Source organism: Malus domestica, chromosome 09 (genome assembly GCF_042453785.1).
Source record: "Malus domestica chromosome 09, GDT2T_hap1".
NCBI lineage: Eukaryota > Viridiplantae > Streptophyta > Magnoliopsida > Rosales > Rosaceae > Malus > Malus domestica.
Window position 1 is genome coordinate 1,733,687 of NC_091669.1, and position 19,928 is coordinate 1,753,614.

At 37.8% G+C, this 19,928-nt stretch overlaps 3 protein-coding genes across 3 annotated transcripts; all 3 read right to left on the reverse strand.

Moving 5' to 3' along the window:
• Positions 1 to 1,312: 1,312 nt before the first annotated feature.
• Positions 1,313 to 4,590, reverse strand: LOC114826799 (transcription factor MYB98-like). Its single transcript, XM_070804805.1, has 3 exons — positions 3,830 to 4,590; positions 3,507 to 3,633; positions 1,313 to 2,029 (listed from the first exon to the last, which is right to left on the reverse strand). The coding sequence occupies exons 1-3, from the start codon at positions 4,588 to 4,590 to the stop codon at positions 1,313 to 1,315; spliced, it is 1,605 nt and encodes a 534-aa protein (XP_070660906.1).
• A 2,951-nt stretch (positions 4,591 to 7,541) lies between these two features.
• Positions 7,542 to 13,255, reverse strand: LOC103442236 (DEAD-box ATP-dependent RNA helicase 14). The gene is made up of 9 exons (XM_008381010.4): positions 13,088 to 13,255; positions 12,184 to 12,515; positions 11,923 to 12,072; positions 11,194 to 11,262; positions 10,405 to 10,674; positions 9,384 to 9,734; positions 8,843 to 9,120; positions 8,171 to 8,515; positions 7,542 to 8,036 (listed from the first exon to the last, which is right to left on the reverse strand). Exons 2-9 carry the CDS (start codon positions 12,496 to 12,498, stop codon positions 7,793 to 7,795), a joined length of 2,022 nt encoding a protein of 673 aa, XP_008379232.2. The 5' UTR covers positions 12,499 to 12,515; positions 13,088 to 13,255; the 3' UTR covers positions 7,542 to 7,792.
• Positions 13,256 to 14,493: 1,238 nt separating this feature from the next.
• On the reverse strand, positions 14,494 to 19,902 carry LOC103442237 (DNA (cytosine-5)-methyltransferase DRM2-like). Its single transcript, XM_008381011.4, has 10 exons — positions 19,395 to 19,902; positions 18,547 to 18,590; positions 18,097 to 18,216; positions 17,716 to 17,815; positions 17,594 to 17,640; positions 17,103 to 17,291; positions 16,753 to 16,849; positions 16,041 to 16,132; positions 15,231 to 15,950; positions 14,494 to 15,133 (listed from the first exon to the last, which is right to left on the reverse strand). Exons 2-10 carry the CDS (start codon positions 18,547 to 18,549, stop codon positions 14,699 to 14,701), a joined length of 1,803 nt encoding a protein of 600 aa, XP_008379233.2. The 5' UTR covers positions 18,550 to 18,590; positions 19,395 to 19,902; the 3' UTR covers positions 14,494 to 14,698.
• Between the last annotated feature and the right edge of the window lie 26 nt (positions 19,903 to 19,928).

A 19,928-nucleotide genomic window follows, 5' to 3' on the forward strand; every position in this document is an offset into this window, starting at 1 on the left:
AATGCTAAAAGTGCTTTCTGTTAATTATAATTTCAACTGGGTCTTAATAGATGCGGTTCTAGCAAAGCGTTTATGAGCACAATGATTATTACGTGAGTTGCCATTGATAATTTTGAAACCCAAAACCCAGCTACAAGATCATCTAGATATAGCGGTTTGCATCAAAACATCTAGCTAGTGAGACTCCTATACGGTTCTTGCTTAGGAAATGGTTTCTGCATACTCCTCTCCATCTACTGCATGTCTTCCTCCCCATCCTCTTTTTAGCCACTAAATTGAAAAATAAAATAAATCAAAGGCTTGAATTAAGAGGTGTGAAGAAGGTGAAAGAAAGAGTGCAGAAATCTCTTCCATTTTAAGGGTGGTGCTATGCACACATCCATTTTTACCTTCCACCTGTATCTTAATTTTCGACCGTCGGAAATTGAAGAGAAACAAATGATCTAAATTAACAAAGAATGTGTGAGAGGTATAAAAAAGTGTATGCATAGCCCCACCCCATTTAATTTTCTATCCTTTTACCAAAGTTTGCATACTTGTCTCTATCCACAAAAAATTGAAGCGTTATACATTAGGGTTTCCACAATGGCTTAATAACTCTATTAGCGATGCGGGATCCTAGTACGACCAACATGGCATAAGCAAGATCTCCATTTATGCATATTGCTTACTTTCTTTCTAGGCACTTTAAGTTTACGTGACTTCAGAAATCCATCACATGAATTTCTAGCTAAATATAAAACCTCCTACATAGATTATAGTTAGCAAATGACTATATTTTAACATAACATCAATATCAACAAGGGGTGTGATATCCACACACCCATTTTTACTTCTCACACATCCTTTTAATTTTTTGCCGTCGGATTGGATGAATTGAAGAAGATCAACGGACATAAATTAACAAAGGGTGTGTAAGAAGTAAAAATGGATGTGTGGATAGCACACCCCTATCAACAATTGTAACAATATCGACCACGGCGTATATAAATGGCATATTGACCACATATTCACATTTTCTTTAAGTGCAGTTAACCGCAACCTATAAAACCTCTATAAATAAATAAATAGCAAATTTGGACAAATATGCATAAACAAAACTAAACTGAATTTAAGTTTGAAAACAACATCAACAACTGTGTTCCAGTTAAACTTTCCAAATGAAAATGCTGAAAGGAAATAAAAGTCTGAACGCTTCTAAACATGAAAGCCTAATGACGCACAAAAACAACAACAGAATGACAAACATACGAAATAGCTAGGGGAACACCGACGACAAAGCACTTCCTGCAGCTGCACGAAAGTCGAAAGCTCACACCTTTCCCTTGAAATGGAGCATCTCCATAATATCCAGCTCTTTCTTGACATGGTTATCATGTCCCTGCATAAAGTTGTTCGTCTCCAGTGGCAAAAATGGCAGTTCATACTCCATGTTGCAGCTCAGATCCTTAACCCTAGAAGTGCTGCTGCTCGCCATTCCCTGCTGCAGGTATCCACCAAGCCCATAACTTTCAAAAACATTGAACATGTTAATCTTGTCGAAATCAGAAAGATTAACACCAACACTCATGTAGTTGTTCATGTTGGACGCCTCACTGTCAATAGGTTCGGGACGATAACCCATGAGATCCCAATTCGCAGAGTTGGTCGCGTCTGGGCTCTCGACAATGTTATTCTGATCAATGTGTATCCCAGACTGATGATCAGGTGAGACCACAGACGACAGCCCGGCTTTGTTCTCCGTTGTTCCGGTAGAGTTAGGGGAAGCAGTAGTATCAGTAGCAGTAGTACCGACCAAGCTCCTGATGTAGTCCTGCAAGATGGAGTTCTCATTGTAATTGTTAATGTTGGAGTCCTGCTTGTTGCTCTTCCTCTTTGAGTTTTGCTTCCTCTTGGTTGCATTCCAGTGGTTCTTAATTGTGTTCTCCGTCCTTCCAGGCAACATCTTGGCGATTTCTGACCATCTATTCCCGATTTCCTTGTGGGCTTCGATCAGTATCTTGTCCTCTTCCTCACTCCACATTTCTTTCTGCAAGTTTCAACACAGATTTAATTAGTTGCGTTCAAGCACTCTATATAACTGTATAAGTACATACATACATACATATAACTGAATATATATGCTTTCAAAAAGATAATATATAAAATTCAAAAGCTGATTTGATATGGTAAACAACAACTGTATTAATTTAAACCAACGTTATGCACCAGCTAGCTAGATTTGATCTGTAACTGTCAATTTTCTGTTAACACGCACGTCCAAGTAGAAAACAATGCACGTACTGCCTATGCTCATGTATGGTCCTAGGGTTTTGTTTTCCCGGTTACAATACTTCTAGGGTTTTAACTAGGAAAAATCAAGATGCATGCATGCATTGTAACCTTAGTTCAATACCATCAAATCAGAGAGGAAGCAATGAAAAAAGGGTGCAACAATTATTTGTTACAAATCAGAATTAACTTAATACTTTTTTTTTTCATCATGATAATAATTAACATTTATATATGTGAAAAAGTAAATTACAGAATTTAAACTTCATTATAAATGGTTTTTGATTGAAAAACTTCATTACAAATTACATAATTTCAAAAGTCACTACATATTTACAGAAGAGTAACTTATTGAAGAGTAAATTTATATAAATAATGCATAATAATTCATATATTTTTATTATTTTAGTCATTTTAAATTTACTTATTTGATATAAATTCAGACTTATAATAAAAAGGTAAATAAATTTTAGGTCTTGAAATGGGTTCGACTTTCACCCGATTTTGGTCTAAATCGGATCCTAATAATTTATTGATTAAAATCGAAATGAATTTGAATTCTGATATATACGCATAAACCACCCTGACATAGGTTGTTTCAAAAATGAATAATGCTAGGGAGGCTATATGTTTAAACCATATGACGTAGTTACTGATAATTGAATTATTATTTAAATATTTGATTAACGTACCTATTTTCTATTGATGACACATTACATGGTTTACAAATATGATCTAAAAAGATGACCTACCTAGCATTTTCCTTTGCAAATTCATAACGTGTCATGGTTAATTATTATAGTCTAATTCAAATTCTGCAATCCAACCTAACCGCTGGTTGAAACGCATGTTTTTGCATTGTGAAGCAGATATTGACAAATACTAGACAGTACAACGTCAATAAAAACTCCACAAAACGTATAAACGGACATATAAGGTAGTGTATGAATTTTATATATTTTACGACACGCGTCAAAATATTAGAATTACAGTATTTTCTAATAAATATATAACCAAATATATGCAAATGCCATATATGTATTAGCTATTTATCTTTGTCTACATTAACAAAATTATGAGTAATTATATGTATTTGCATAAATCTTTTGTTTTTTTATTTCAAAGAGAAACAAAAATTTAGTGAATGAAAATGAGCTATATGTATGGTTGTATGTAATTTATATGTTAATGAAGCTTGTGAAATAGTGAAGAATTTAGGGAGAAAAGGATGAAACCCTAATGTCAGGCCGCAGATGGTTGTGCCATCTTTCTCTACATTGCTTTCCCACTCTCCCTGTCAGCTGAGTTGCAATTTGAGACCACTTCTTGATTCCAAACCGCCCAACCAATTGCACCAAGTGTCTGCAAAGATAGATTTAACTGAGTTAATTACCAATTTTTACAGAACATAAAGAAAAAAAAAATTGACCTCTTAATAATTAAAAAAATAAAGATAAGCATATCATATATCCTCCAAATTCAGAAAAATACATGAAGAAAATATAAATCAACACTCTGATTAACCAAATAATCGACTAAAAGCAGAAAAACAAAATACCTGTCTTCCTCGGGACTCCATTGACCCTTGATTATATCAGGTTTCTTCTGAAGCATTTTAATGGCTCTTCTCGCACACAACCTTTTGTTCTTCTCATCAGCTGAGAATCTTCTCCCAAACTCAATCTCTGCGATGATAGAGTTGGATGACATATCATCCGAAGGCAAACGAATCGCCGGAACTGATGAGGACCCAAATTCACCATAATTGACCAGTTGTGGGAGCTGCACACAGCTCTGTGCCCCCATCTGCTGGTCATGAAGAATTTTTTGATGATGGGGTTGATAACCCAAAAAACCTCTAACACCACCATGAAATCCATGCATTACCCCGGATTCGCTTTCTCTACAATCGGATGTCACGAAATCATGGTGGTGATGATTTGGGGTATAAGGTGAAGGCTCAAGGGGATTATTAAGGGTGTTGCATGTGGTTGAAATCTTGCTGAAAGGGTTGGATGAAGAACCGGCCTCAGTGGTGGTGAAATGATTTATCTTTGGAGTGGGATTGTACTCATGGGAATGAGAATTCCAGTTAAACCCGTGAATGGTGGAATTGGGGTGATGAAACAAAGCCTTGGGAGAATTGGGTGGTGGTGGGGAAGATCTAGAGACAGAATAAATATTCCCATTGATGGTGGTGGTGGAAGGAGGTGGATTCTCTGGTTTCATCAATTTCAGAGGGTTTGAAGAACCGGAGAGAAGGGTGGAAAGGAAAGGAAAATTATCTAATTCTCTCAAGTTGGTTTCCAAGTAGTCCATGCAAGCACAGAGAGAGAGTTTCAGAGCTCTAGAGAGAGAAACAAAAGCTCAAGAAGGAAGGCTGGTTTAATGTGCGCTAGCTGCTCTAATTCTTGGTTTTTTATTAGTGAGGTTTGAGGGAGAGCAAGAGCAAATGCGATGCGGACCCCACTGCCTCTCTAGCATTGTAGGGCCATCTTTACCATCCAAGGGCTCACATTTCTTCCAGTCTGTGTCCATTGAACTTCCCTACCAATAGTTTTTTCTAATTTTTTTGAAACAAAAAATTGATTTTTTTTTTTTTTTATAAATATAACATAAAACATATATAAGGAATAATCATTAGGTCGTTAGACTGGTCTTGTATTTTAGGGAAATTCTTTGACAGGTTTGTGACACGTGGTGGACATGTATTGCTCATGGTTCTGTTTTATGACGTGGCATATCATATTCAAAATAGTGTGTTTTACAGTGTATTTAGTTTTTATAAAACTACTGTCGTTGATGGCAAATCCAACGATAAATGCCAATTAGAAATACCCTCAAAATAACACCGAAAATCTAATTGTATACCTAAGAGACAAGCGCCTCCCATTAAATCACTTTTGCATAAATGACATTTGTTTTTGCATTTTCCAATTAAGAAAAAACATATTTCCAGCCCCCTTTAAATAAATTGTAGCCTTAAAAGCTGCATTTTAATTATGAAAGAGTCAAGTAGCTAGCTAGGAGCCAAGGAATTATCTTTTTTTTTTTCTTTTTAACAAACGATAGCATATACTAAGGGGGATGGGAGAGTAGGCTAAACCTCACATTGGATCAGTCATAATAATGTGGTTCAACTTTGCTTTTGACGAAAACCGAACATAAGATCTCTAACTTACAAGTGAAGAAAGTGGTAGCCAAGAAATTATCTTAAAGACCACCCAAATAATTTTACTATCAAATGATTTTTTTCATTCTTATCTTTTTTGAGAAATGATAAGGGGCTCTCTATGGACTCTCTGCCACCTTATGTTTTTTTTATAATATTTTATAACATAAGTATAAGAATTAATGTTAAACTATGAGGTGACAGAGAGTCTATGAAGAGTCCAACTTTTGAGAGAGTCCCCTAAGCATTTCTCATTTTTTTTCACCTCATCTAGCTTATCTAAGTCACGCATATTAATTGTAAATGCATATTTGGAAGGTGTTCATAACAAGTATATATGGAAATCAATTGCTTTGGCATAATTTTAATTGGCTCAAATATTGACCATACATGCATTCTGTAAGGCTCAAGTACTTGAATCTCATAGTTAAAAACATCCATATCCGAAACTTACCATTTAAAAAAAAACTAAAATAGTTTTGTAATAATTGGACTCATAAAATAATAAGAAAAATATAAACTAAGTATTTGGGCAATGAAGTAATTTTCAGCTGGGTTTTGTAACAATATTTTTGTCTCAAGCCATCCAATGCACTTTCTTTTTTGTAACTGAAGTTTTGAATGCATCCTCCTAAATTGGTATCTAATTTAATGGATATATATTTATTTTTATAATATTTAAGGTATTACCAAAAATTTTGCATTGGATTTTATTTTTTCTACCGTTACGAAGCAATTGCCACATTGTTAAAGGCCATTCTCTAGCATAAAACTATTTGACTATATTAGTTATTTATTTATTTTCTTGATTTAGTCACTTAAAAAAATATTATTTTCATTCCACACTCCATTAGAAATAAAATTCAATGTGTCGGAAACACATTCCAGTGCATCAAGAATCATAATATAATTAGTTGGATTTTTTTTTTTTAAATTTTCAACCAATTGTATCATTACACTTGGTATACAGGGTGATGTTCCCGGTACATTGAAAAATCTCTCAATAACATTGAATTTGGGGAATTTTATTAGCTCTAAAAATAAGTGGTCACTTATTACACTTCTTATCGTGAGGGCTGTGTTTTAGCAATAATTAATTTTAATTTTAATGTGCTTTATTTTTAGTAAAAATGGCATAGTAAATAAATTAAAAAAATCAATTATATTAGCTTTATTTTTCCGCAGTATTGGGCATGACAAACATGCCCCAATTCAGTACCTTTTGTCTCTTTAACCGCTGAAATAGATAAAGCAATATTTTACCGTCCACCTGAAATTTAACAAGCATTTTAGTTGCGATTTGTTTAGACTTAAAAATACTTGTCGTTGTCGAAACCGGGAAGGTTTAGTATTTACTAACATAAAAAGTAAACAAAAGGTGAAATATAAGAACTTTGGCCTCACCACAAAGAGGTGGAAAACATGAGTAGGAATGTCTGACCACGTTATCTGTAAACATCTCTGACAAAAACAAAGCATAAAATGCCTTATGTTTTACTTCACCCAACTCTACGCAACTTACGCAGTATCCGAACTTCACTAGTCATGCAACCTTACCAAAATTTCTTTCATAGAGAGGACGTAATTTTTCCTAGTCTGCCGCCTTTTACTTTGCCTGACCTCACCCTAATGTCAACAGTCTAAGAACTAAACCAGTCAAGCAACCACATAAGTACATCATTTGTTCCCCTGTTGGGAGGAATCTGTGTTGGTTTAATTTCCCACATAACCGAATCTGTTTCCAATTTTCAATTGAAGGTGAAGCAAATGTCGAATTACGTAATTGCTTAAACGCTAAGCCATCAATTTACCCCTAAACTTGTAGGTCACCCAAAATTTAAAGATTTTCCATTGTGCTGGAACATGGCCTGGTATATCAAGTGTCGTAATAAAAGTGATTGAATACTTACAAAAAGATTTCCAATCACTTATATTATGACACTTGGTGAACCAAACCGTATTCCGATGTACTGAAAAATTTCTCCAAAACTAAAAAAAAAAGTGAATTTCCGTCCAATTTGCTCTCAAAAGAAGTCATATGCCAAATATGTCAAAATGTAAACAATGAATTAGATTTAGATAATAAACGTGCGAATGATTACTATAATTAATTCATCTGCATTTCATAGAAACTACAAATTGATTACACGTAAAAATATTAACTAAAAAACCAGTAATATTAATCTGCTGCATATTTGTTCCCTTCTTTTTTTCCAAAAATCGAAGGACCAAAAATGGAGACCAGGAGAGAGAGAGAGAGAGAGAGAGAGAGAGAGAGAGAGGAGGTTCAGCAAGGGTACATCAAAAACAAACGACAGCACCAGAGCAGATGGTGCTAGATGTGTGAAATTACTCTGGATGTATCATGCCCTCCTCAGCTTCCTCAGCACTGCGTTTACGTGGAGGCGACGACCGTGTCCTCTCCCTCTCCCGTTCCATCATTGATTTGTGGAAACTCCAACCACCAGCAGAGCCTCCACCTGTTGGCAGAGCCTTGGCAAACCTCTCAGGACTACGGCTACGGGCTCTATATCCTGACGCCTTGACAGGGCTGGGACTGCGGCCTCTGTCATACCCATTGGTTTGACCATACCTGTCACATACAAGAAAATGCATTTCCAACCATCACTTCTCAAAGTACTAACATCGCATGTTTAGCACATCTGACATAACGAGCAAGAAATGTAATTAAACAGCCTGAATTTAACTGTAATTATTTGACCATACCTGCCAGAAGAGGGAGTAAATCCATATCCTCCTCCCCTTCCACCATCCCTTCCTCCATAACTTGAATCATTTCGCCCACCACGACCCCCATCACGACCACCACTGGGCCCAGAACCCCAACGTCTGAACCGGTTCATCCCTCCACCACGGGAAGCTAGCTCACGAACTTCTGGGGGGACACGCTGATTAGCCCCTTCCAAAACTTTGATGAGATCTGATGCATACTTGGCATCCTGATCACCGAAAAATGTGTAAGCCAGGCCAGTGGCGCCCGCTCTTCCAGTTCTCCCAATCCTGTGAACATAATCCTCTACTCCAGTAGGGAAGTCGTAGTTGATAACCACCCTGTAACAAAAATTACCACGACAAATACAATCCTCCTATCAGAAAGGAACACCACAGGAAACTTTGCTTAAATAGATAGCCAAACAAAAACAAAAACTAACTACTCGTTCTTAAAATGACCCTGACAAACACAATCCTCGTATCAGAAAGGAACACCACAAAATAATAAGGATCCACATAATTCAATTGAATTGTTGCCTGCTCTTGCCACTTGACTAAAAACCTTATATTTGAAAGAAAGACGGGTGATTCACCAAACCACAGAACCAACATATATTTCAATTCTAACAGAACAAATATGTGACAATAAGCTAGGAAGTACAAAACCTTATGTCCTTGATGTCCAATCCTCGAGCTGCAACATCAGTTGCTACAAGAATTGGAGTCCTTCCAGAGCGAAATTGATTCAACACATAATCCCTCTCACTCTGAGATTTGTCGCCATGAATTGCAGCAGCTCCAAACTGGCGGGTTAGGTTGCGAGAAAGTTGATCGCACATCTTCTTGGTTGAACAAAAGATTATTATCTTCGATCCTGGCTCTTGAGATCGCAAAAGCTGCTCCAGTCGTCTGTGCTTCTCCATTGACGTCAGTACTTCAACATACTGTAAGACAGGATAAGATTTTTTGTTAAGCTGTATGCCAATTTAAAGACTATACAAAACATAAATCATACAAAAAATTGATAGTTAAGTCCTCCACACTGGGTAGAGGGAACAAATATGTAAATAATTTTTATCCTCTTTAGAACTCTTAATTGATCACCGTGTTCACCTAGAGTGATATCCTAACATATAAGGAAACATGCACATGATAAACCAACATACTATGGACTAAAACATGGACAGCATTGCTGGAGTTAACGTACCTGTGTGATAGACTTATTCGCAACCAGTTCATCAACATTGCCAATGTTAACCTGAACAGGTTTGACCAGCAGATCAGCTGCAATCTTCCGAACCTCCTTTGGCCAAGTTGCTGTATACATTAGGGTCTGGCGACGAGCAGGTATCTCCTTCACAATCTTCCTTATTTGTGGTTCAAACCCCATGTCCAGCATCCGGTCAGCCTCATCCAACACTAAGTAAGAAACTTGATGGAGACTGATTCTCTTCATTTCAAGAATATCATTCAAGCGACCAGGAGTGGCAACCACAACATCTGCTCCTCGGTCAATGTCTCTCAACTGTGGACCCTTTGGAGCTCCTCCGTACAAACACTATACACACACAAAAAAAAAGCAAAAAAAAAAATCATTTAATTAGATAAAACAAAATTAAATGGAGCTCCTCCATTTACTTCTTAAAAAATCTCAAAGTTCAAGATGTTGGTGGAATAACTTGTCTAGATTAGATTCTAAAACTAAAGAGGGGGACCAGCCAAAGCCCTTAGAAGGTCATCACTATAATCAATTATTCTAGAGAGAAACATGGCCCAAACACTCCATAATAAAATATTACCTTCCCTGAGGAAAAAGCCCAAAACAAAGAAAACACAATGAACCACTTATATATTGAACAAGATTTTATAAGGCATGTGACCGTTTAAGTTATTACAACTTGAAGAAGAAAGCCAATTGAGTTGATATAACCAGCAAGGTCAAGTTGGTCGATGAAGTCATTGCATGTCAACCTAGTTTCACAGTGGCCAGGTTCTAGATTAGGGAGTCAGTTTGAGTAGTCCATAGTTAAGGGTCCAATAAATTGAGTCAGGCAGCATTGGTGTTTGATAATAACCATAATTGCAACTCTCTAAATGCACATGCATGACAATATTTAACTATATGATGTATGCACACAAACGCATATGCAGCATCAAACAATACCATTCTTGAAGACATTTTTATTGTTTATCCTGGAAAAACATAAAAAGGACCAGAAGATACATACCACACAAGATATCCTTGACGACTTCCCGAACTTCACTGCCTCATCTAAAATCTGTGTTGCCAGCTCCCTAGTTGGTGATAACACCAATACAGTTGGACCCATCTGAGGGTTATTGCGGGCACGCTTGAGATGGATAAATCCTGGAAGTAAATACCCCAAGGTCTTCCCGGAACCAGTTTTAGCAATGGCTACTATATCTCTACTTTGAAGAGCAACCGGCCAAGACTGTGCTTGAATTGGAGTTGGGGCAGAGAAACCTTCTTTTTGTACCTGGAAAAAGAAAAAATTCCAGGAACCCCCATAAGCAGAGGTACTGGCTTCAAGATTTGGATTTTTTTTTCTTTTTGGCCTTATGGAACAGTGGAATGGCAGAAGAAGCAACACCCCCATTGCAGGCGACCAAAGCTTGCAACAGCAAGCTGGAGCATGAGGAGGCCTCTTCTTTCATTCGGACCGAGTGGCAGACTGAATCACCAACAGCAGTCCCAGCCACAAACTTGGGTGATTTGGAAAGCCCTTCCCAAAAATTTGTCCACGCAAAAGGGCGCTCCAAATTAAATGCAAGCCCCCACAAAGAGGGCAGCACAGCGTACGACATTAGCTCCTCCCAGGAGCAAATATCGCACCTGCGACAAAAAGTACAAATGGCAAAATAAATAACATGAGTCTGAAACTCAACATTGGACCTCTAGCAATCACAAAACTTTGCACAAAACACTCGGGTTACTTACACTAATGGCCACCAGTATTACACAAAAGAAACACAAAAACATAAGCATAATTCAATACCTCTCTAAGAATCTCAGATGGGAAGCCAGTAGATTCAAATGAAGTAAACGGTGGAGGCACATTATCACCCTAGCAAAAGAGGTAAATCAAATGACTCTGTGAGTATATCAAAAGTTGGTACGAGACAGCCAGGGACGAGAACATCACTCAGGACAAACAAAAGAAACATTTAAAAAGGCGTAACAGCAAGTAGCTAACAAAATCACGGATTCACCTTAGTAGCTTACTAGCCACAAAATTTAATAATAAAAGTAATAATAATACTCTCTAACGATAACAATGACAAACGAGAGAGAGAGAGAGAGAGAGAAAGAGAAGAGTGATGAAGTAACTCCATTGAAGACTCCTAAAACAATCAGCTGATCACATTCATGTATGAGAAGCATCTCTCACTGTGCAAGACCAGTGCATTTTGCACCATAACTCTTTAATTGAAGATTCAAACTATGACTCTATAAAACCACAGCTACAACAATACACACATACAAATTATGCACAACCCCAAGAGAAATTCTTAATGCAACAAAATGATCAGGCTAACCCAACCAATCCCAATGCAAAAGTGTGCGGGCAGAAGATATAAAGATTCAAACCACAGACCCTACGGAGAAAAGATCGACGGTAAAAGATACTAAACAGAATGACCAAGTACAATATACAAACAAGAAAAAAAAAAACAATACGAACACTATGATATCAAGCCTGTATAAGAAATTTGTTAATACTCACAACAACAGATATTTCATGTCGGCGACTATAAGCCTCAGCAGACAAACCGCTTCCATTGTCTGATCCATTTCCTTTCAAAGAAGATCCTCCATGTGCACTTAGTGTCCCACTCGGGGTATTATGAGAAGACACTGTTGCACTTCTTGCAGTCTAATGCACAATCAAGAAAACCATATCAGTTCCCATAGGAAAATGTTTACCAAGCAGGTTGCAGGGAGCTGCAACTGTGTAAGAAGTCACCCAAGTAGCAAGCTTATTAACCTGCTGATTTCTTGATCCTGTGTCAAACTTGGACCCACCATTGCTGCCTCTGCCATACCTATCATCTCCCTCATCAGGACGACGTTGTCCTTGTGAAGATTGGTGAACGTGAACTGAAGAGCTTATAGACTGTGCTGAAGAAGGCTTTGATGGAGCAACTGAGCCAGTCGGCCTATCATATTGGGTGACATTGGTCTCGGGGTTCCAGTAGTAAAGATACCCAGTTTTACCATCAACGAGTCCTCTCCATGGTTTGGGAAGAGTTGGGTCCTCCGGAGCATATCGAGGACCAGCGGCAGTTGCAGTGGCAGCCATGGGAAGAGTGCACTACCCTATAACATTTATAAAAAAAGGGAGAAAATGCACACATAAGTAACAAATTGAGATCAATATAAAACCAATCAATGAATATGTCAAGCAAATCACATGCTTATGGGAAAAGTATTTCGAAAAACACGAAAAACGTAAGCTACAGGATACAAAATTAAAGCACAAAAGTTTGACAGAAAAAAAAAAAAAGAGTCATAAAAAACCGCAGAAAATCTGACCCAAATGGCAAAGTGAAAAAATAAAAAAGGAGATTACATTTATGGGTTTTACAACGACAAGTGTCAAATAAGCTTATCTCCCGTTTGGTTCCCGAGAAAATAACAAAAACAAACGAATTCAAAGCAAAAACCAACAAAAGCAAGCAATTATCAATCATTCTACAAAATTAAGCACAGCATGCAATTAAAGGTCACAACTTTCTCTCCCTATCCTTTTCGGACATCCAAGATACCCTAGAACCAACTCAATCGAATCACGCATTTGAATTGACCTAACGGAACGAAAATGCAATCGTTCAGATCTAAGAGATCTACAGAGACGGGAGGTAGAGGGTTAACGACGGAGAGAATCGGACCTGACGGCGTCGCCTTGGAGAGCAGAAGGAACGAGAAAAGCTCGGATGGGATCTGATAGCGGAACCCCCTGGCTATGAGGAAAGTGAGAAACTACGCTTCCGAAGGGGGAGAAGCGTAGAGAGGAAGAGAGAGACCATGGGATGATCGAATAGGTTATTTATAGAAATGTCGGCCGTATACTTGGGTTTTCGGTGCGTTTATTTTTTTATTATTTATTTTTAATTTTGGCGGAATTGGGTGGGTGAGTTCGTTTTAATTTGACCTTTTTGTTATTTATTTATTTATATTCTCTAAACAGAGAGAGATTTTTCGGTGCGGACCAGCATACGAGATAATACACTACGTGTCATTATATAAATGATGAGATATGTGTGTTAAAACGTTAATAACTTAAAAAGTAAAATTTCTCACTACTTAAATAAAAATATGTAATATACCACTCGTATTCCCGGCACAAATGAAAAATTTCTCCTCAACAAAATACAGGTTGGTTGGTACGTGGAAATTTCGTTAGGAGTACAACTCGGACTATCTGGAAAGTCAATCCAAGTCATAGTTTAACTTTTACAATTTGGAACTTACGTCGGTTCGATTCGAGTAAAGTTGATTCAATTTTTGAGTTCACTCGGGTTAACTTGGTTTAACTCGGTTCAACTCACGAGTTAAATCTACAAAAAAAAAATAGTGAATTCATCACGCTAAATAAAACAAGTATAAGAGAGTAGGTAATTAATCCAATAAAATTCTACTCCTAACTCGACCAAATATAATTATACTATCGACCATATAAGTGGGATGGTATTAATTAATAATTTTTTGTTCGGGTTGGCTTAGTCTTTAGAATTTGGGTTAGCTATCTAGAATTCGGGTTAGGTCGGATTGGGCATGATCAGGCAAGCCAGCAAGGTCACGACCTAACCCAACTCACCAAAATGCTCAACTTGAGAGCATATTGGGTTTCAATAGGTTTTTTTTACTAATTTAAACTTGTCCAATTAGGATAAAATCGAGTTCCTCATAAATAGGTTCAAATTGATCCAACTCAAATTACACCCCTGTTAAAAACCACGACACTCTTTAAATGGATGCATGTAAAAATCTTGAGTTAAAATCCAAGTGCAATTTGAAAAACCAGTCTTTTATTCTGCTAAAAGCAGTTAAAAGCGTTTTTTTTTTCCAAAGAAACTCGTCCAAACACACCCCTAACATAATAAAGGGCAGGACCAATATGTAATTAAAAGGAAATTACTGGTTTGGAACTCGTATTCTTATTTGTTCTAATCACCTGAAGAAAAGAAAATTTGAGCCAAAAACAGAAGAAGAAATGAATTAAGAACATTAGTTAACATGGAGTTCGATCCATCAGGTTCTTCAATTTGTTCGGAAAAGAAACAAGAGACAAGAATGAGCACTAACTAAAACCTCATTTATAAGCAAATTCGAAACTCCAATTAGTACAATTGTTTGTTCCTCATGAACAAAAGTCAAAACTTTTGCAGAGGGGGATTAAATAGAATCGGATTACCACAAGTAACCAGCCGACCGCATTAGTGGGATAAGACTTGGTTGTTGTTGTTTATTACCACAAGTAACCAGGAAATCGAATCGAATCAATTGTTTCTTCCCATCATGCTCTTAACTAAGTCCAATATCCGGAAGTAGTCGTAAAAAAGGGAAGACTCCTTACCCTCCAGTCCATCACGATGGTGCCGGTTGCTGCCTGCTAGATTGTTGCACGGACTCCCACCAACCACCAGATCAAATCCACCGAACTCGCTCATGTACTGCTCAAGGCGATCGCCATTCAGCTGCTGCACGTCGACAAGGTGCTGCAACCTCCCCTTCTGGTTGGTTTGCTCCCACCAACTGCTCACAACGTTTCTGTTCACTTCTGATATCTCTACGGAGACAACGTTCTTCAGAGGGACACCAAGCCGGTGAAGGGCCACTTCAGCCCCACCAATGCCAGTAAAGAGGGAGAGGACGTTGATGCCACTGGGAAACATATCCTTGAGCACAGACAGATGATATGCCACAGTGTCAACCTGCAACAAGTTCAAATCATCAGTAAAATGCTAATGAAACTTATGAAACTTTTGAGAGAGATTAAAATGCTAATGAAATGTAAAAGTAATTCATTACCTGGAAGGAGTTCCCAAGTGACTTGTATCTGTCAGTCCGGCTTATTCCCCTTGTATGGTTCTTTGGGAATCCCAAAAGCATCTCCACCTCATCAGGCTCGAGTGGGGCGACCTTGTTTCTTCCTACCCACACCAGATTCCACTTGCGGCATTCATCAAGGACATACTTCTGGACTCGCTCTGGTGGTTCCCCATCATATTGCTCAAGAGCCTTCCTGATCCTCTCAGTCAACTTGGCACTCGCAATACACGTTTGCAAGCAGTTTAGCTTTTCTCGCTTGTCCCAAGAAGGCCACCATTTCCTTGTCAAAGGAAATGCCTTGGATATGGCGTCTGGGGGCTGTGGCATGAGAGGAAACCTGTTCTGGATTGGGAGATTGTGGACATAACCTCTCTTCCTTGCAGCAGCACAAAAGTACTTTGAGTCCACAAACTCCGGCTGCACATCATACAGGAAGCGGGAGATGGTGGTCCAAACCCCTTTAGGAGCTAGTGCGACGTTCTCATAGTAGAAGTATGGAGGTCCTACAGCTGCCTCTGGAAGAGTCCTATGTGTCAGCACATATGGATCACTTGGGGTGCCAAACCCAACCATTGGATTTGGGAGATGAACTGTCTCATCATCATCCCCTTGGTTTCCACCAAGCCGCATCTGCTTCTTTTTCTTCTTTAGCATCTCAAACTCAAGAAGTTTCCTCTTCTTGTCTAGATGTGATCTAGGCTGTAAAAATAAAACAACAATCACGATCTATAAAAGTGATTATGTAAGAAAAAACAGAAAAAGGTTATCATATTCTATATCAGCAAATACCTTCTCTTCAACCGCAAAAAAGACATCTTCCGTCCGTGCCATTTGAGCAGCACATATAAAATCAGTCAACTCAGCAACAGTGGAGTCTGTACCTGCAATGTTGAAGGGAGAAATAGGGCTAAGGAAGGAGAAACAGGCAATCAAAATTCTACTACAACAGAGAAGGAGACTTGAGAAAGTTTGGCATCATAGGCTTAACTAGCAGAAAGTGGTTTACTGCCGAGAATCCTAGCAGGGCATATAGCTAGGAAGGATGTTTCTTTGGCCCCCAGATCATATATAAAAGACATTCTAGTCAACATAATCCAAGAAATTCTTCTGACTATGCATTTGGTTCGTGATAAAATTATACCAAAAGTAAATAAACAACATTTTACAGGATATCAACTTAATCATCCAAATCAAAGCAAAAGTAGCTAACTGGAGATGTGGACATGCACTTGTGGGCACACAACTATGATCCCGGCTACCCACAAAGGAAGCAATAAATTTTTCAAATATTGAAGGTGAGATGATAGACACTAAATGAATGTACTTTTATCTATTTTTCTGGAGTCTAAAGTTATACCAGAAGTAAATAAGTAGCATTTTCCAGGATTTCAACATAATCATCCAAAAAGAACCAAAGCATAATTAACTGGAGATGTGGACAGGAAAATGATAAAAGCAACACAAATCAACATTATGCATATATATAAAACTAAACGTATACCACATCTTTCAATTGCTATTGAGGCCTCCTCCCTTGTGTACCCCATATTGACCAAGGTCCGTATCTTCCCTTCCTCCGATGTAGGATTTATGATTTCCTGCAAAATAGGTAAATGAAATTTCTATGAGATACACTTATGTGACATGTCTTTGACTCTTTGTCACGAACCCACTATCCTGTGTGCATTGGCATATTAGCACATAAATAGTACGAGACACAATTTAATGATATTGGAAAGCGATGTAATATTTTTGTTGTTTGAAGGATTGGGGAAACAGAAAATGAAAAGCTTGGCCAAAAAGGGAAAAATCAATATAACATACAACTTATTAGTAAGGCCAATGACCTACCTCGGTATCAGAAAAGCCATCCAAGTCTGAAAAATCATCCAGAAAGCTCTCATCGTAATCATCGAGAAAGAAGTCATCGGAATCAACTTCATGCGGTTCTACTTCCTGCGGTGTTTCTACTTCCTGCGGCGTTTCTACTTCTTGCGGCGTTTCTACTTCCTGCTGTTCTTCAGGGGAACTCTCAAGAGCCTGCAAAAATTATATCAAGAAAACTCTCAGGGCAGGAAAACTTGTGTTCTTAAGATATGTGACCCATTCATCTTGATAATTTCTTATAGGATTGCATGTGATTTTGATTTAACAGAACTCACTTAATACTAGTCAAGATAATACAATAAGTAAGGAATCGAGTCTTACAGCCATATTCGGCAAACAATAAATGTAAACCCTTTAGTGCGTGGACTAGTATTGAGTGTTGTTATACCAAACTCACAAAATCAAATAATCAATATCGTAAAAAATAAGTATCTAAAGCAGAAATCTTGACTCACTGAATATGTGAGGAGGGTTTCCAGAATTGAATCTGTGTTTTCTTCTCCTGGATATTCCATCAGAGTGGTGTTAGCATTCATATGAAAATTTTTACTGAAATGAAATGACACAATGCTCTAACCATGTTCCTGAATTGCTTTGACAACCATCTTTTCAGAAAATCCCATCCCCACAAAGTGATCAAGAACTTTGGTATTGGAGGGACCGGCAGATGAGCTCCCCTTCAAGAAGAAAAAGGAATTGTGTGTTAATTATGTAACAATGGAAACTCATCGAAAGTGATAAAAGTATAAAGAAGTAAATTCAGAAATTCAGAAATTTTCAATGAAGAAATGCCCAAATATCTCTAAGAGGCATTATGTGCAGTTAATTACATACACAACAGGGAAGTATTTCATCTATGCCCCAGATGAAACTATGAGAGTGTATAGATTGTTTTAGCCATCTCCAAAAACATATTCAAATCAAAGAAGACATTTCAAAACTAATGCAAAAATGTTACCTCCCCAGATATCACAATAGCTTCTCCACCAACTGTCAAACTTGAAGTAGACAACGTAAAGTTCTCAATTTCCAACTCATCATCAGTATTCCAGTCAAAATCATTACTGTATTCACCATCCTGCAAAAGTTTATATACACGTAAACAATTAAAAGAAGTAAAAGGACTCTTCTTACATATAGAAGAAAGGATAGTTTTAGTCAACTAAGGGTCACCTCAAACACTACAACCATAGTTCACCAACAATACAACTTTAAACTAGCTAAACAGTCCAAATCGTAAGTAATACAAAAAACCAAAAAATCAGCTGCCGAATTTCCACATGTTTGGAATAAAAAAAAGGTCAGTCAAGCCCAACAAATTGAGTAAATTAAAAATGAAGAGTGACTAAACATTAGCAAAGGACTAAATGAAATGAATGAATAAAAAACTTAGTCAGAAAACAAATACCATTTCTCTGTAAGCTGTGTTTGGCCCACGCAGCGATTTACAAGCTGTCCAAGTAATACACAGAAAGAATAAGTGCGAAACAACTGCAAATTTTGACTATAAAAGCCAATAAATATATTAATTACCCAACTTCTGCAAGAGGCTTTATAGTAGACAATTGAGATTGCATATTCATGACTATGATGTATCGTGTAGAGTTAGAATTGGAGTTGACTAGTACTTGACACGATACAGCAAGAACACGATACAATGAACAGTGCCCCTTTCAAAATAAATTCAAGAATCCTGAAACGGCGCAGCATACATTTCCAAGAGTACAGCATCCACTACACTACAAGTTCAAAATATCCCTCAGCATGCTAAATGCACTCAGATTTTGCTTACATTCTTTAAGCACGGCCAAACCTGTTGGAATAAACCAACCACATCACACCACACACCCCCCCCCCCCCAAAAAAAAAAAAAACAATACTTCCTAATTTCAGGATTTGAAAGACATCATAACATCCACAAAACCCTAAAGCATCCATCTTTCTGCAATACCAAACACAATAGAAAACAAACTTTACTCTCTAGAAATGTAAGCCGTAAAACCCCATTTGTTGGCAAATGCAGAAGAAAATCTTTCACAATTTCTAAAACCACTGTTCCATCCCTTCATGTCCTACTTTTCTCGGCAACCAAACAGTGTATTTCATCAGTGGCATAAAGAAAATTCCCAATCTTTCACATGAACACAAAATAAAAACCCTAACCAACAACAAAAACAACACCACCAGTAATTACCCACACCTCAAAATTGCGATTAAAAACAAAAAAGGAAACAGCTTTGGTCAAAGAAAGCTTACCTCCGCGGGAGGGGCCTCTCTGATAAGCTCTCCTCGTAAATACCGGCAATGCACTTCGCCTCCGTCAAAGCCTCCCCCTGCGGCCTTGCACGGAGAATGCGAAGAAAGCTCCGCCGCCGATACGAGAACCGGCAGAAGAAATTCGCCGGGAAACGATAAAAGCTCGGTGGAGGGAAATCTAGAGAGAGAAAGTCTATGAGTCTAGAGAGAGCCGTTGCACGTCAAATCATAGAATTGCGTAGACAGTCCGTGGACATATTCGTAACGCGAACCAGAGCTCTGATGAGGAAGGAAGATGGGGCGGGCGCCTGGTGCGCGCTTGGAACCACGCACAACGACACGCCGTTGGGTGAAATTCTTTCAAATACTCCGCTCAATTTAATCGGTTTATTTTTTAATATTTTCTTTTTACGAAAATTTACAAATTAGTCCACAAAAATTAGCTTCCGGTCCTCTCTCAACATTGTTTTTTAAAGTTTCTGACGTTATGTTTTGGAGTGTAAATAGCGTCTCTCTTTTATTTAATTGATTAAT

Bases quoted from the DNA above. Each gene is read 5' to 3' on its own strand.
- LOC114826799 (XM_070804805.1), bottom strand. From the start codon at position 4,590: ATGGACTACTTGGAAACCAACTTGAGAGAATTAGATAATTTTCCTTTC. The intron at 3,634-3,829 runs GTATTTTGTTTT...CTATCTTTGCAG, and splicing joins TGGAGTCCCGAGGAAGACAG to ACACTTGGTGCAATTGGTTG. The intron at 2,030-3,506 runs GTTTCATCCTTT...TGAAACTTGCAG, and splicing joins ATCTGCGGCCTGACATTAGG to AAAGAAATGTGGAGTGAGGA.
- LOC103442236 (XM_008381010.4), bottom strand. From the start codon at position 12,498: ATGGCTGCCACTGCAACTGCCGCTGGTCCTCGATATGCTCCGGAGGAC. The intron at 12,073-12,183 runs GTTAATAAGCTT...ATTGTGCATTAG, and splicing joins CAGGATCAAGAAATCAGCAG to ACTGCAAGAAGTGCAACAGT. The intron at 9,735-10,404 runs GTATGTATCTTC...GTGTGTGTATAG, and splicing joins CGTCAAGGATATCTTGTGTG to TGTTTGTACGGAGGAGCTCC.
- LOC103442237 (XM_008381011.4), bottom strand. The intron at 17,816-18,096 runs GTAACATTTTTG...TTCTTCTTGAAG, and splicing joins CTATTGTGATATCTGGGGAG to GGGAGCTCATCTGCCGGTCC. The intron at 16,133-16,752 runs GTATACGTTTAG...TCAACATTGCAG, and splicing joins AATAGCAATTGAAAGATGTG to GTACAGACTCCACTGTTGCT.